The sequence below is a fragment of the Arvicanthis niloticus genome, chromosome 29 (assembly GCF_011762505.2).
Source record: "Arvicanthis niloticus isolate mArvNil1 chromosome 29, mArvNil1.pat.X, whole genome shotgun sequence".
Classification (NCBI taxonomy): Eukaryota; Metazoa; Chordata; class Mammalia; order Rodentia; family Muridae; genus Arvicanthis; species Arvicanthis niloticus.
The window spans coordinates 22,192,384-22,204,952 of record NC_133437.1 but is presented as its reverse complement, the minus strand read 5'-3'; the positions used below and the strand labels follow the sequence as shown (position 1 = coordinate 22,204,952).

At 43.8% G+C, this 12,569-nt stretch overlaps 1 protein-coding gene across 4 annotated transcripts in view; it reads left to right on the top strand.

The window, feature by feature from the left end:
* Window positions 1-12,569, top strand: part of Arhgef28 (Rho guanine nucleotide exchange factor 28) — a 282,901-nt gene that overhangs the window by 223,262 nt on the left and 47,070 nt on the right. For all 4 annotated transcript variants that reach the window (XM_076927245.1, XM_076927246.1, XM_076927247.1 and 1 more), the window contains 6 exons: window positions 1,063-1,180; window positions 2,716-2,970; window positions 4,788-4,864; window positions 9,539-9,717; window positions 10,586-10,677; window positions 11,608-11,790. In XM_076927245.1, coding sequence (XP_076783360.1) covers window positions 1,063-1,180; window positions 2,716-2,970; window positions 4,788-4,864; window positions 9,539-9,717; window positions 10,586-10,677; window positions 11,608-11,790 — 904 coding nt within the window. The remainder of the gene's footprint in view (window positions 1-1,062; window positions 1,181-2,715; window positions 2,971-4,787; window positions 4,865-9,538; window positions 9,718-10,585; window positions 10,678-11,607; window positions 11,791-12,569) is intronic.

Genomic DNA, 12,569 nt, shown 5'->3' with positions numbered 1-12,569 from the left:
TTCTCCCCGACAATTTCATTTGCTGTCTTGTTTCTGTGAGGCCACGTTCCCCAAGCTTCTAAGAATATTGGCAATGTTCTGGGAAGCAGTTTCATACCCTGACACGTTGTGTATCAGAAAAATCAAAGCAAAAGCAAATAGAGAATCTGTTTACCCCATGAATTTGCTTCAGAGTGAATTCATTTACGCCAAGTCCATGACATCATATCATTTCATCTGTGTCTTTCTGAGCTCCGTATCTTTTAATGCAATGTGGTGACATCAGCATACTTAGATTATCAGGCACTTTCTCTTGTTTTTGTTTTTGTTTTTTTCGAGACAGGGTTTCTCTGTGTAGTCCTGGCTGGCCTGGAACTCACTCTGTAGACCAGGCTGGCCTCGAACTCAGAAATCTGCCTGCCTCTGCCTCCCAAGTGCTGGGGTTAAAGGCGTGCGCCACCACCGCCCGGCATATCAGGCACTTTCTGATATCAGTTTTCACTGTTCATCTCTTGAAACTGTATCATTAAGCGAGGACCTGGCCAAGGTCCACTGGTGTCTATGGATGTTATGTCTCTAAAACCTCCTTTTACTAGGATTCTCTTCCTCCTTTCTTCTTCAACCTTTCACCTTTATTTAATGGAAGAAATTTCTCCAAGCTTCTGGGTTCCTACGTTTTTATCCGTCATTTTGTGAGTTTTACCAGATTCTCCTCTGGTTTCTTTTCATGTAGATGTACAATGGGCCTTAAAAGACTTAGAGAATATTTTGAAATGTTTAAGAAAAGGATTGCCCTGTGAGAAGGGGCTTTAAGTGCCACAGTGTGTGATAGCAAAGGTGGAGGAGATATGTTAGAAAAACAAATAGTGAATACTCACAGATTTCCATTGTTGTTCAAAAGCCAATTCCTGAACCCTGCGTTTATTCATTTGAGAATTAGAGGTACAGCAGGTCAGAGTGCCTTGAAATATTTTCCCACCCCAACTGTAGTGGTCAATGATAAAAATACAAAATACAGTGACTCTGTGGACATTTTAATTAAAATGGTGATTGGGGTATATAAACATGTATATACTTTTCAAGATCCGAAATAGCAACCTGTTGGCTCGTCGCCGAGGGATCCCAGAGTGCATCCTGCTCGTCACCCAGCGCATCACAAAGTACCCGGTCTTGGTGGAGAGGATTCTGCAGTACACCAAGGGTGAGAGATTGCTACTGGGTCCTTTCCCTGTCTTGTGAGTTTTAGTCACAGTTGAGTTCTTCCACTCACAAATGCTCTCTCTCACTGTGAGCAAGCTTTTAAAGCCTTTGAGTTGGAACTCGGTTTGAGAAATTACTTTATTTTACTTTACTCCCCACATCTGTGTGTGCACTGAGAACCTCCAAAGGAAGAGACTTTGGAGGACAGATTCTGCTCCTCCTGGCTGCTCTTTCTAGACATGTGTTTCTGCAGCTATAGGCTCTGGAGAGCCTTTGGGATCACTGCCAGTTTTCTGTTTCCCCTCCCTACTCCTCCCTTCCTTTTAGCTCTTCAGGTCCAGACACCTGAGCAAATATCAACTAGCTGATCGTTATCATCAAATGCAGAGAGTAGCTAAATTCCCTTTCATCTGAGGTTTCCAGAACCCATTCTCTGGAACTCCTCCAGACCGTTCTCTTCAGACAGTCTGGAGGTAAGAAGAATGGCCTTTGGTTTAAAGAGTAACTGGAGCGACAGTCTGTTCTGTATGCATAAGCCCGGCTGACGTCTGTGAAGCACAGTAACTGGACCCTCAAAATATTTTCTTACGAATCAGAAGAAAAAAATGATAGGTCAAGGACATTTTAATTATAACATTAAGATTCTCAATTTTATGCTAATATAGTTTTGTGTATATATAATTTTGGAGATATATAATATATATATATATATTTATTATAAATTACCCTGTGGCTCCATGTCAGAGGACATGAGCTTGGCCCCATAGCTGGCTCCAGTCATTAAAAATACAGCATGGTGTTACTTACCTATTTCTGAGAAGAAGGAAGAAGTACCCAGGTTACTCCAAACATAGTCTCTGCTTATTATATTACATATATGTATACATATTTGTAGATGGATAGGTAGATAGCATATAATATGTGCTACTTTTTTCTTGTTGTGACAAAGTACCAGGTAAGAAGCAGCTTCAGGAAGAAAGGGTTTATTTTGTCTTATAGTCTGTCTTACAGCGTCTCAAGAAGGGGAAGGCATGGCAGTAGGGACAGAGGTAGCTGGCTCCATTTGTATCTGCAGATGAGAAGCTGAGAGAGACTGTTTGCTTTTCCCTTTTTGCTCAGTTTGTTCAGTCTGGCTCGGCAGGCTATGCAGTGGTGCTCTCCTAAGTGACTGAAGCTGCCCTGTGAGCTCTCTCTCACAGAAATGCGCAGAAGCATGCTTCCTGGTTAATTCTAAATCCAGTCATGCAGGCAGTGAAAATAAACAGTTGTACTGCTACAGCTACAGAGAGCAGACTTATCCCTGGAAAGCCGGACACCGTATTGTCAGCTACTGCGGTGCCTACTAATGCAAACCTTTTATATCGAATATCGTACTGCTTCTTGGTGGTGATGCAGAGAGCCATTTAAATATTTGAACTTAAGCCAACATCTTTCTCATGGCATCTTTGTGATATTTAAAACCTGAAAAGGAATAATCACTCTCAGTATTCTGGATTATTATAATTTTCTTTCCTTTTTTTCCCCCCCTTTATGCAGAAAGGACTGAGGAGCACCGAGACCTGTGCAAAGCTCTTGGCTTAATTAAAGACATGATCGCAGCCGTGGACCTGAAAGTCAGCGAATATGAGAAGAACCAAAAATGGCTTGAGATCCTAAATAAAATTGAGAACAAAACATACACAAAGCTCAAAAACGGCCACGTGTTTAGGAAGCAGGCACTGATGAGCCAAGAACGGGCTCTCCTGCACGACGGGCTTGTTTATTGGAAAACCGCTACGGGTCGCTTCAAAGGTATCGTGGCTTCGCCAACACAACCTCTCCTTTAGTACAGGTTACTCATTCAACACAGGACAGTCTTCCAAAAGAAAAACCGGTTCTGACTTGCAGGCACACCTACACACAGACCCTTGACTTTTTCAGTTGAAACATCAGGTTGTGACGTTCAGTAGGTAAATGTGACCAGGTGACACACACATTTGACTGGAGCTTGCTGCCCCAAGCAAAACCCTTCACATGTAAGTTTCACGACTATGGAAGCTTGTGATGTCAGAAGCCAAATGAGCTGAGAGTTCTGCACATCCTTGGTGTAGAAATCTTCTGCTAAATGCAGTGTGTTGGAAGCAAGAAAGGCACACTCCTACACAGAGAGGGTCTGCTGCATGCTAAGACAGCCTGGGGCTTTCCAGCCATGGAGGGGAGAAATGGGGGAACTCTAAATATTATCTGTGTTCTCAACACGACACATTTACCTGTACACTGCACCAGGGTAAGGAGGAGAGGAAGGACTTATTGCTTTTTCTTAGTGGTACAATTTGCTAACAGGCTTAAACCAAGTAGACTCTGTTAGTCTGCTTAGAGTCCTGGGCTATTCATTTAGGTTTCCCAAGGTTGTACAAGCTAACCTTGCCTGTCCTGGGCTTTCTTATACCTCTGGGGCCTGCAAACCTGATTTGCACTTGAGTCTCCTTCCAGAGACTCTGGTTTTATTGGTCAGGACCCGATGGTCAAGCTTAAAGGTTTGCCTGCTCAGTTTCCACCACAGTCTCTAAGGACCTTGCTTCTAGCCCTCTTCATCTTAATCACACCCTTAGGTAAGGAGGAGAGGGAGAATTGACTCCATTAGAGTTGCTTGAAGGTCTTTTTGCCCACCAGAGGATGAGCAGGCTTTGATGGAAGGTCACACAAAGGTATTTGCTGATGATCAGCTTGCAGTGTTGTTCTGAAAATCTATTCATCGCCATGCACATGATGCCCTTTGTTTCCCTTTCCCACAGAAGGGAATCACCTGTTTGGGTCAGGGTACGAGGTGGTTCTAGGAGGAGGCATAGTTCTCGCAAAGTTTCCAGGGGAAGTAAATCAATCAAGGCTCACTCAGACTTAGAGCAGGTTTGGCCCTATTACTTCGTTTGGAAGCTGCTCCCTTACAATTTTTCCCCCCCAAGACAGGGTTTTTCTGTGTAGCCCTGGCTGTCCCAGAACTTACTCTGTAGACCAGGCTGGCCTTAAACTTGCATAGATCTATCTGCCTCTGCCTCCTGAGTGCCACCACTATGCCCAGCACTCCCTTGCATTTTTAATTAGCTACATTTTCTCCTAAAAGTGAGGGCGTGTTCCAGTCTCTTAGGACCTTCTTTTATAGAGAGGAGGCTTGCGCTTGCTGACACACGAGGTCTTGTTCTGTAACTCGGGCTGGCCTCAAACTCATGATCCTCTGGCCTCAGCCTCCCAAGTCCTGGGAAAGCACAGATACATCATTTTTCCATCTCTGGGCCTTTTTTACGTTGGATTTTTTTTCTTTCATTTTGAAAACTCTGCTCTTAAACATTTTCTAAAGAGTCACCTCTTATTACAATCCTACAGTTCACCTATAGTGACACATTCAAAAGTACACACTTAAACAACTTTCTATGCATTTTACCGATGATAGACCTTAGCTATTGTAACGAAAGCGGTTTTTTGTTTTGTTTTGATTTTTTTAGTAAACGTTTTACAGAAAGTCTTTCATTTCTGTTAAACTGATAAATGCCAATTGGGTAATTAAAATAGCTGGTAAAAATGTCTAGGCTGTGGTTTCCTTCGTTCATACTGTTGTGTTTTTGTCTTTGAAGATATCCTGGCTCTGCTTCTAACTGACGTGCTGCTCTTCTTACAAGAGAAAGACCAGAAATACATCTTTGCAGCTGTTGTAAGTATATGACCACGCAATGCACATTTTTTTTTTTTTTTTTTACTAGTTTGAGCTGTCTTTTCTTTAACAAAGCCTAATGTTCCTATTTAAAAAAAAAAAAAAATGTTGCTTGGTAAGAATATGCCCATAGTACCCACTGCTACAGTGAATTTCATAGGTGGCTCAGCAGGCAGTTTAATCAATTGAAAATAGTGCATTGATGTGAACAGGCACTGCTCTCAGTCCCTGCTGTCTGCCTACCCATGCTCAGCTCTGAGTTATCAGTGTTGGGCGTAGGTCATTTCCAGAGCCCACTCATCTACAAGTTTCCATGATAATGCCCCATCTTCCAAATAAGAGAACACCACGATTCCTAAAGGAGAGAACTTTTTTCACTTTTCGTAGTGCTAGGGAATGAATCAAGGACATTTTGCATATACACAAATGTTCTCCCACTGAACAACAGTCTCAGGCTTAAAGGAGATCCTTGTTCCAGCCGTAGCTGCGTCTAACATCTATTGTCATTCATGTGTCCCTTCCCTTTGTGGTATGTAAACCATTCTCACTGTTTGTACTTAATTAGATTTTAGCCTACCACTGAAAACTAGTAATTTATAGCATATCTTCCCCAGCCTCTGTGTGTTCCTAAGGGTACAGAGGAGAAAAAAAATGTCACAGTTAACTCCTTGTTGGTCTCATAGGTCTGCAAGAGAGAAGCCAAAGCACAGTACTCAGTGTTCAGCGCGCACCTGGTGATAGTGTTTGTGTCTCTCAGCACAATATTACTCCAAAAATTGAATTTTTTGAAGTTTCAAAGTTTTAATAAAGGGTTTTTTGCTGTCCAAAGAGAAAGCAAAAAAACATGTCTGACTAATGATGGGATGTGAGAGAAAGAGGCTGCAACCTGCCTGCCTGCGCTCCGCAGATTGGTCCAGGCGGCTTCTTCCTCTCTCCCATCAGCACCCTGATGCTGACTACAGCAGAGCATCCAGTGGAGCTTTACACTCCTGTGTCCCCCTGACCTGTTTGTACTTTATCTATTACAGATTTCATTAAAACTTTCCACTTTGTCTACTAGCCTCCCCATGCCAGTACCTGGGAAACTCTGAACGAACACAGAGGGAACCCCAGGAAGATGGAGTCATTGTAATTAACCTATGAGATGTTGGGGCCCACGCTAAAGAGAAATTTTCACATCGTATCACTATAGACAAGGTTTCATTAGGTACAAAGGCATGAAAGAGGTGAATCCTGCTTCTCGTGTGGTCTAATACTCCCAGGGACTTGCTGACTGATCAGGAGTTAGGCATAAGACAAGGGCAGACTGTGTTTCCTAAAACAGAATAAAATGTGGATTCGGGACTAGCTGTTGCTTTGAGGTATGACATGACTCCTTGAATTATGTGTGCCACCTATGGAGGAGAAGTGGGGCTCGGAATGCAACCCACCAAATACCAGAGTGAAGGTGGACAGGCTTAGCTCTCTGCGGCAAACTCTCTGGTCATTGGGAAACAGAAGATTGCTGTTGGTGCTACCTCTAGTAGACTGATACAAAAGTGATGTTGAGGACCAAAGGAGAAAATATTTTCTTACCTTTTGAGAGCCAAGTATACTCTTCTTTTAGCACACCTACTTTCTTCTTACATTTATCTGATAGCAGCCCCGTCTCATAACTCTCTTACAGTGATTGTCTTAGGGATTGAATCATTAGTTCGGAGGCTACACATGTCTGCATTTCCTAGTTCCCGTTATAATGGTTAGAAACTTGTCCTCATACTAGGTCCACAGGTGAGATTCTTCATTCCCTTTGCCCAGAAGAAAAAATGCTTATCTTGTATCTTGTATACATAGAAGACACGATGAATTTGGAAACTATCAGAAAGCAATAAGAGTAGAAAGCACTGTACTTACAGGAGAGTTCTCTCTCTCTCTCTCTCTCTCTCTCTCTCTCTCTCTCTCTCTCTCTGTGTGTGTGTGTGTGTGTGTGTGTGTGTGTGTGTGTGTATGTGTGTAAATGTGCATGCATGGGTGCACATGCAAGCATATACTCTCAGAGACAAAAAAAGGGTGTCAGATCACCTGAAGCCAGAGTTATGAGTGTTAGCCTCCTGACAGGGGTGCTGGGAACCAAACTCTGAGTCCTCTGAAAGATTTAATGTTCTTTACCTCTGAGCCATAGCTGCAGTTCCAACACAATTAAAAAAAAAAATCATTCAGCTAGAAATGGGATCTAGAATAAAGTTGGAATACCTACTTTCTGGAATATTGCATCTAGGAATACTCTCTTGACTATTAAAGAAGGCAATTTCAACATTGAAACAGTAGAAAAGAGAACATGAGCACGTTCGTCTATGAGTTAAATTTAAAGTAGGAAGCAAGCTTGGGGACTTTTTGCCTCCGTGGAATCACAAGCACCAGTGGAGATGGACTAGAGGTAGCCTCCCCCCTCCCCCCACCCTGTTCCCCTTATCAAATGTCTCCCATTCCAGTTGTCTGTAGGGACTGGACAGTAATGTAAATGAAGTCAGCAGGGAGTGTGACAAAGACAGTGGCAAGCAGTGGGGGCTGTCCTCAACTAGTGAGTGCAGGCCTCATGTCAGGGTGATCATGCTTACTGAGCTACAGATGATGTTTAGAAATTAAATGAGGATATGGTCCAGGACAGCCAGTCTTCTGTTTCTACTAAGCACCTCCGACTCTATAGTATTTCTAAAAGGGTGGAAATTCCTACCTGCAAATGTTGGTAACAACAACAACAATAACAACAAAGGCTTTAAAGTGCCATGATACAAACGAAACACCCCTGCAGACTGCTTTAGGCACGTGCATCATCAGAGTGTGACATGTGTTCAGAGTTGATGTGTTACCTTCATTCCTGGGGATGTTGAATCTTATCACTAGTGTTTATGTAGCTGATATGAATGATGACAAGCATGCCCTTGATGCTTTCTGGTTGGCATGAATTTAATTGAGTTTCCTTTATTTATTCCACTCTTTATTTCTTCTTCACTTCTCAAACATCTTGCCGACACCTCTCTTTCTCTGGAGCACTAACCTACTCCTAATAATTTCACATTATTTCATATCAAGCAACTCAAACCCCGTGTTGCCTTTTAATATACTGCATTTTTATATACAGAAAGAGGAAGCCAAAACATAGATAGATCTTTTATACTAAAAGGGATAATACTTAGAGGCTCTGTCTATTACAGAGGGCAGGATTCAAGATCCTTTTTAAAGCCGATGTACCTTCCATTTCCAGAGGCCAAACGTGAGACTGGGTAGACCAGTAGTCTATTCCATCATGATATCTCCCCAACCTCCACTGCTCTGATAAACTTGAAAACCACTCCAGAGGTGCCTTGGCCAATAACACCAGATACAGCATAGCTATGCAGTGCTGGGAAGGCAGGCAAGCCAGCACTGAGAAGTCAGTAGTGGAGAGTATGGAATGGCAAACTGTGGCTAAAAGGCTTCACTCAGTCCACAAGGGAGAAACAAAACCACATGCTGCAGCCAGCTCTGTAGACAGTGGTGGAAACCGCAGACCGAAGCAAATTCCATACTCCCACGTAGCTTCTCATCCCGCAGACATTCTTTTGGCCCTTCTTTTAACCATGGCTCTTGAGCCAGGTGTGGGACTATTAACGTTGTCAATTGTGAGGCTCCAGGACATAGGTTGGAGGCGCTGCAAGACCACGGTAAATGCTGGTAGAAGTTACTTCCGTATACCTTGGACATTAACTCTTAGACTTTCTTCCAGTTTCCCTCAGATGGAATTATGTTCAATCCATTTTGCAGACATCACTTGCATGCCTATTCTGTGCAAGGCAATGTGTCTGGTGTGTGAAGATGAGTTAGGGCCTGACCTGCTCACCAAGTGTTCATCTGGTTGGTGAGGAAGAACCACCTACAGATAAAGCAGCAGTAGTTCCGGGGCTGAGCAGAAGAGACCAGTGATGCCTAAGGACTCTCGGATCTTGTCTGCCCATTTCCACATTTTATTTGATGACCTTATTTCCTAGGGTTCTGTTTCTATCATAGTCTTTTAATTACTGACCAATCCAATGGGTTCCATGTCCCCATCCTTCCCAACGTTGCTGTAATGTCAGATACCTTTTTAAAAATTCCTTCTTCAACCACGGTAGTTTCATATTTTTCTTTACCCTCTGATCTTTTCCAAATTGCCCTTTGAAATTACAAACTTAAAAAAATACTTAACTTTTTTTTTTTTTTAAATCTGTATGTCTCTATGTGGGTATAAACCTGTAGTGCAGCAGCCAGAAGAAGGCATCCTATCTCCTGGAGCTGTAGTTACAGGTGATTTTGAGTGACCCAGTGTAGGTACTGGGGACCACACTCAGGTCATCTGCAAAAGTAGCATTTGCTGTTAACCACTAAGCCATCTTTTCAACCTCTAGCCTGCCAACCTTAAGTATAATTATCCCCTCAATCTTCATTCTCCATCTGTTTTGGTTTGAGTAAGAAATGCCCTCTACCAGCTCCTGTGTTGAATGCTGTCTTCCGCTGATGATGCCAAACACTGTCATAGCCAGGGGAGAGCTAATTCGATATCCTTTCTGCTCTCCGTTGGTTCCCGAATCCTATAGCTCTCTGTGGTTCCTGGGTTTCGTGTAACTCTTGGTTTAGAATCAGTTCGGGTTCATCTGTGCATCCTCTTAACTCTCGCAGGACCAGAAGCCTTCAGTCATTTCCCTTCAGAAGCTTATTGCTAGAGAAGTTGCCAACGAGGAGAGAGGCATGTTTCTGATCAGTGCTTCATCAGCTGGTCCCGAGATGTACGAAATCCACACCAATTCCAAGGAGGAGCGGAATAACTGGATGAGGCGGATCCAGCAGGCAGTAGAGAGGTAACTTTGCTGCTCTTCCTCTAGGGGATGCCCTTGTTCAGTTGGGTAACGTGTTCTAACCATATCTCCCCCTGCATGAAAACTCTGCCTCAGCCAGAATTGCCTGCTCCCTGACCTTTACCCCTGCCTGCCGTAGCATGTCACCTGCAGCTCTGCCCTCTGCACGACTCTGCCCTCTGCACGCCTCCCTGCATGCCGTGCCTTCCCACTCTACCTGTGTGCTTTGGTGTGGCTCCTGCTCACCTGCTCCGTGAAGACCTCTTCAATCCAGGTGTTCTCTGTGGTACCTAAGATGCGGTCACACCCACTTTCTAAGGCACTGATTTGGTGTCCTCCATCTATTGCCTGTAGTTGTTACATTTTACATGTAGTATGTGTGTGTTTCCTTAGACTGGACGCTCCTTGAGAGCAGGGACCATGTCTTTTGTTTCTCTGTGTGCCTGAGGAACCATTCAAATAAATGCCTGGCAAATTTCAGTTTTCTCAGTTAATATACTGCTTGTTCCTTGTGCAAAGATAGTTTTGATAACTGAGGGGCAAGAGTGGGTGTTATAATTATTATTGGTAATTCGATTAGTTGGGTGAGCTTGGAATTCTGTTAGTTACTCCCATCTCTACCTTATCTGTCTAATACGTCTACTACTGTTCCATGATCCTTCTATTCTAGATCCATCAAGAGGAGTTTCATAATGGTACAAAACCAAAAAATGTTGTTATCTTAGTTGCAGTGGATGGTATAATGCCACCGTTGCTGCTACTTCTGCTGCTGGTGGTGGTGGTCATGGGGGTTGGGATATTTGAATCATCCTATAGAGACTTTCAATCTTGAAACTGGTTTCAGTGATGCCTTGACTGTTGTCTTTTGAAGTTGTCCAGAAGAAGACGGAGGAAGGACCAGCGAGTCTGATGAGGAGAGGCGCAAAGCTGAAGCCAGACTGGCTAAGATTCAGCAATGCCAAGGTGTGTGCACAGCTCTGGCTGTTCTCTTGAGTGGCGGGAAAACTGTGACGTCATCGGTGAAGGTGATGACACTGGTTAACTGTGTGCACTCGAGGTCCACACCGCCCACCCTTCACCAAAACCACCATCAACACACATGGTACAAGTGACTTAGATACTCACGCAAATTCATGTAACACACATGAGGCAATTACTGTGGCCATATGATGCTGGGGGAAAACAGAGTTTCAGCCATGTCAGGCTTCTGTGATGAGGCCAGGAGTTCAATAAGTATGTTTATCTTACTAATTCTCAACTCCAGGCCTTACGTTGGAGTCACTCAGGGAGGTCAGTAAAAATTTCCCGTCTGCTCCCCAACTCCCTTAACTGAAGCAGGGACTCTCTGGATTTGGTGCTAGTTAGGGTCTCTAGGCTTTAAGACTCCTGCAGCACACTGACGTCAGGTGGAAATTGATGCATGCAAAGATGGTCACAGGAACTAGACGTTTAGAAGCAGAAGCATAAACTAGTGTTGGCTTTGACCAAGACAAAGAAGACTAAAGCTTCTCAGCCCTGTGCTTCTCAACCCGTGGGAGCCTTCACTTGCTCCAGAAAGGGCTGCCTCAAGTCTCTTTCTGGAGCTGGATAGTCAGTCTTAATAGAAAGATGTCCCCATAAACAACAACAACAAAAAATGCGAGGTTTTCTGGAATCTGGGAAAGGTACATTTATTTATCAAATGCAGTGCAGGACACAGATGTTAAGTCACTTGCAGGAGGTCGCAGTCATGAGGGAAGGCAGCAGAATTTGAATCTGGGTCTCTAACACCCAACAAAAGTGTTGGGCCAGACAGCTTGCTAAATCATGGTGCCTTGTCCTCCTAACTTGATTTGCACATGAAGTTTGGAGCCAAGCCCATGATAACCTCTTATGATAAATACTATTCTACAGAAATACTGAGTAACCAAGACCAACAGATTTGCACATATTTGGAAGAAAAGCTCCACATCTATGCTGAACTTAAGGAACTAAGTGGCTTTGAGGACGTCCACCTAGAACCCCATCTGCTCATCAAGCCTGACCCCGGAGAGCCTCCCCAGGCAGCCTCTTTGCTTGCAGCAGCCCTGAAAGAAGGTGAGTTGCCCTGGAAATGATTTGGTTTGACAGGCTGAGCATGTGTTTACTGGGTCCCTATTACAAGTCATGCACGGTGGCCCTGGTGCAGAGTTGTGGCCAAATGAAACAGAATACTTATTCTCATAGGACCCATGTTCCAGAAATTTTAAAGACAAAGAGATAAGTATAAGGGCTGGAGAGATGGCTCAGCGGTTAAGAGCACGGACTGCTCTTCCAAGGGTCCTGCATTCAATTCCCAGCAACCACAAGGCGGCTCACAACCATTGTAATAGGATCTGATGCTATCTGCTGGTGTGCCTGAAGACAGCTCAGTGTACTCATATACATAAAATAAATAAATAAATCTTTTTTTTTTTAAAAGAAATAAGTATGTCAGACTATAAGTATGAGGTGCTGTGAAGAAAAATATGCAGAAGTGGAGAGTTATAGAGTCATTGAGAGGGAGTGGATATTCCTTACATTTGGTGGCCAGGACCGTTGGCAACAGAAGCAGAGTAGTAGGCATATTTGGGATGTGTTTGGGGAATGAAGTGGAGGAACTGACAGCATCCATGATGAAAGCCTTAGCAGAGCACAGCGCTTGCTCCTAGGCTTAGCCCGACCTTCGGTTTCCTTCTCTCTGTCAAATCTTCCCTAATGTGGGGCTGGAAGGCTTTTGTTCCAGGAGCCAGCATACACTCATGGGCCCTGCTGCTCAGGAGAACCACAGCAGTGCAGGCACCATGTATTCCACAGATGAGAATCCATTCTGGGTCACTGGTTCACACCTGACTGCA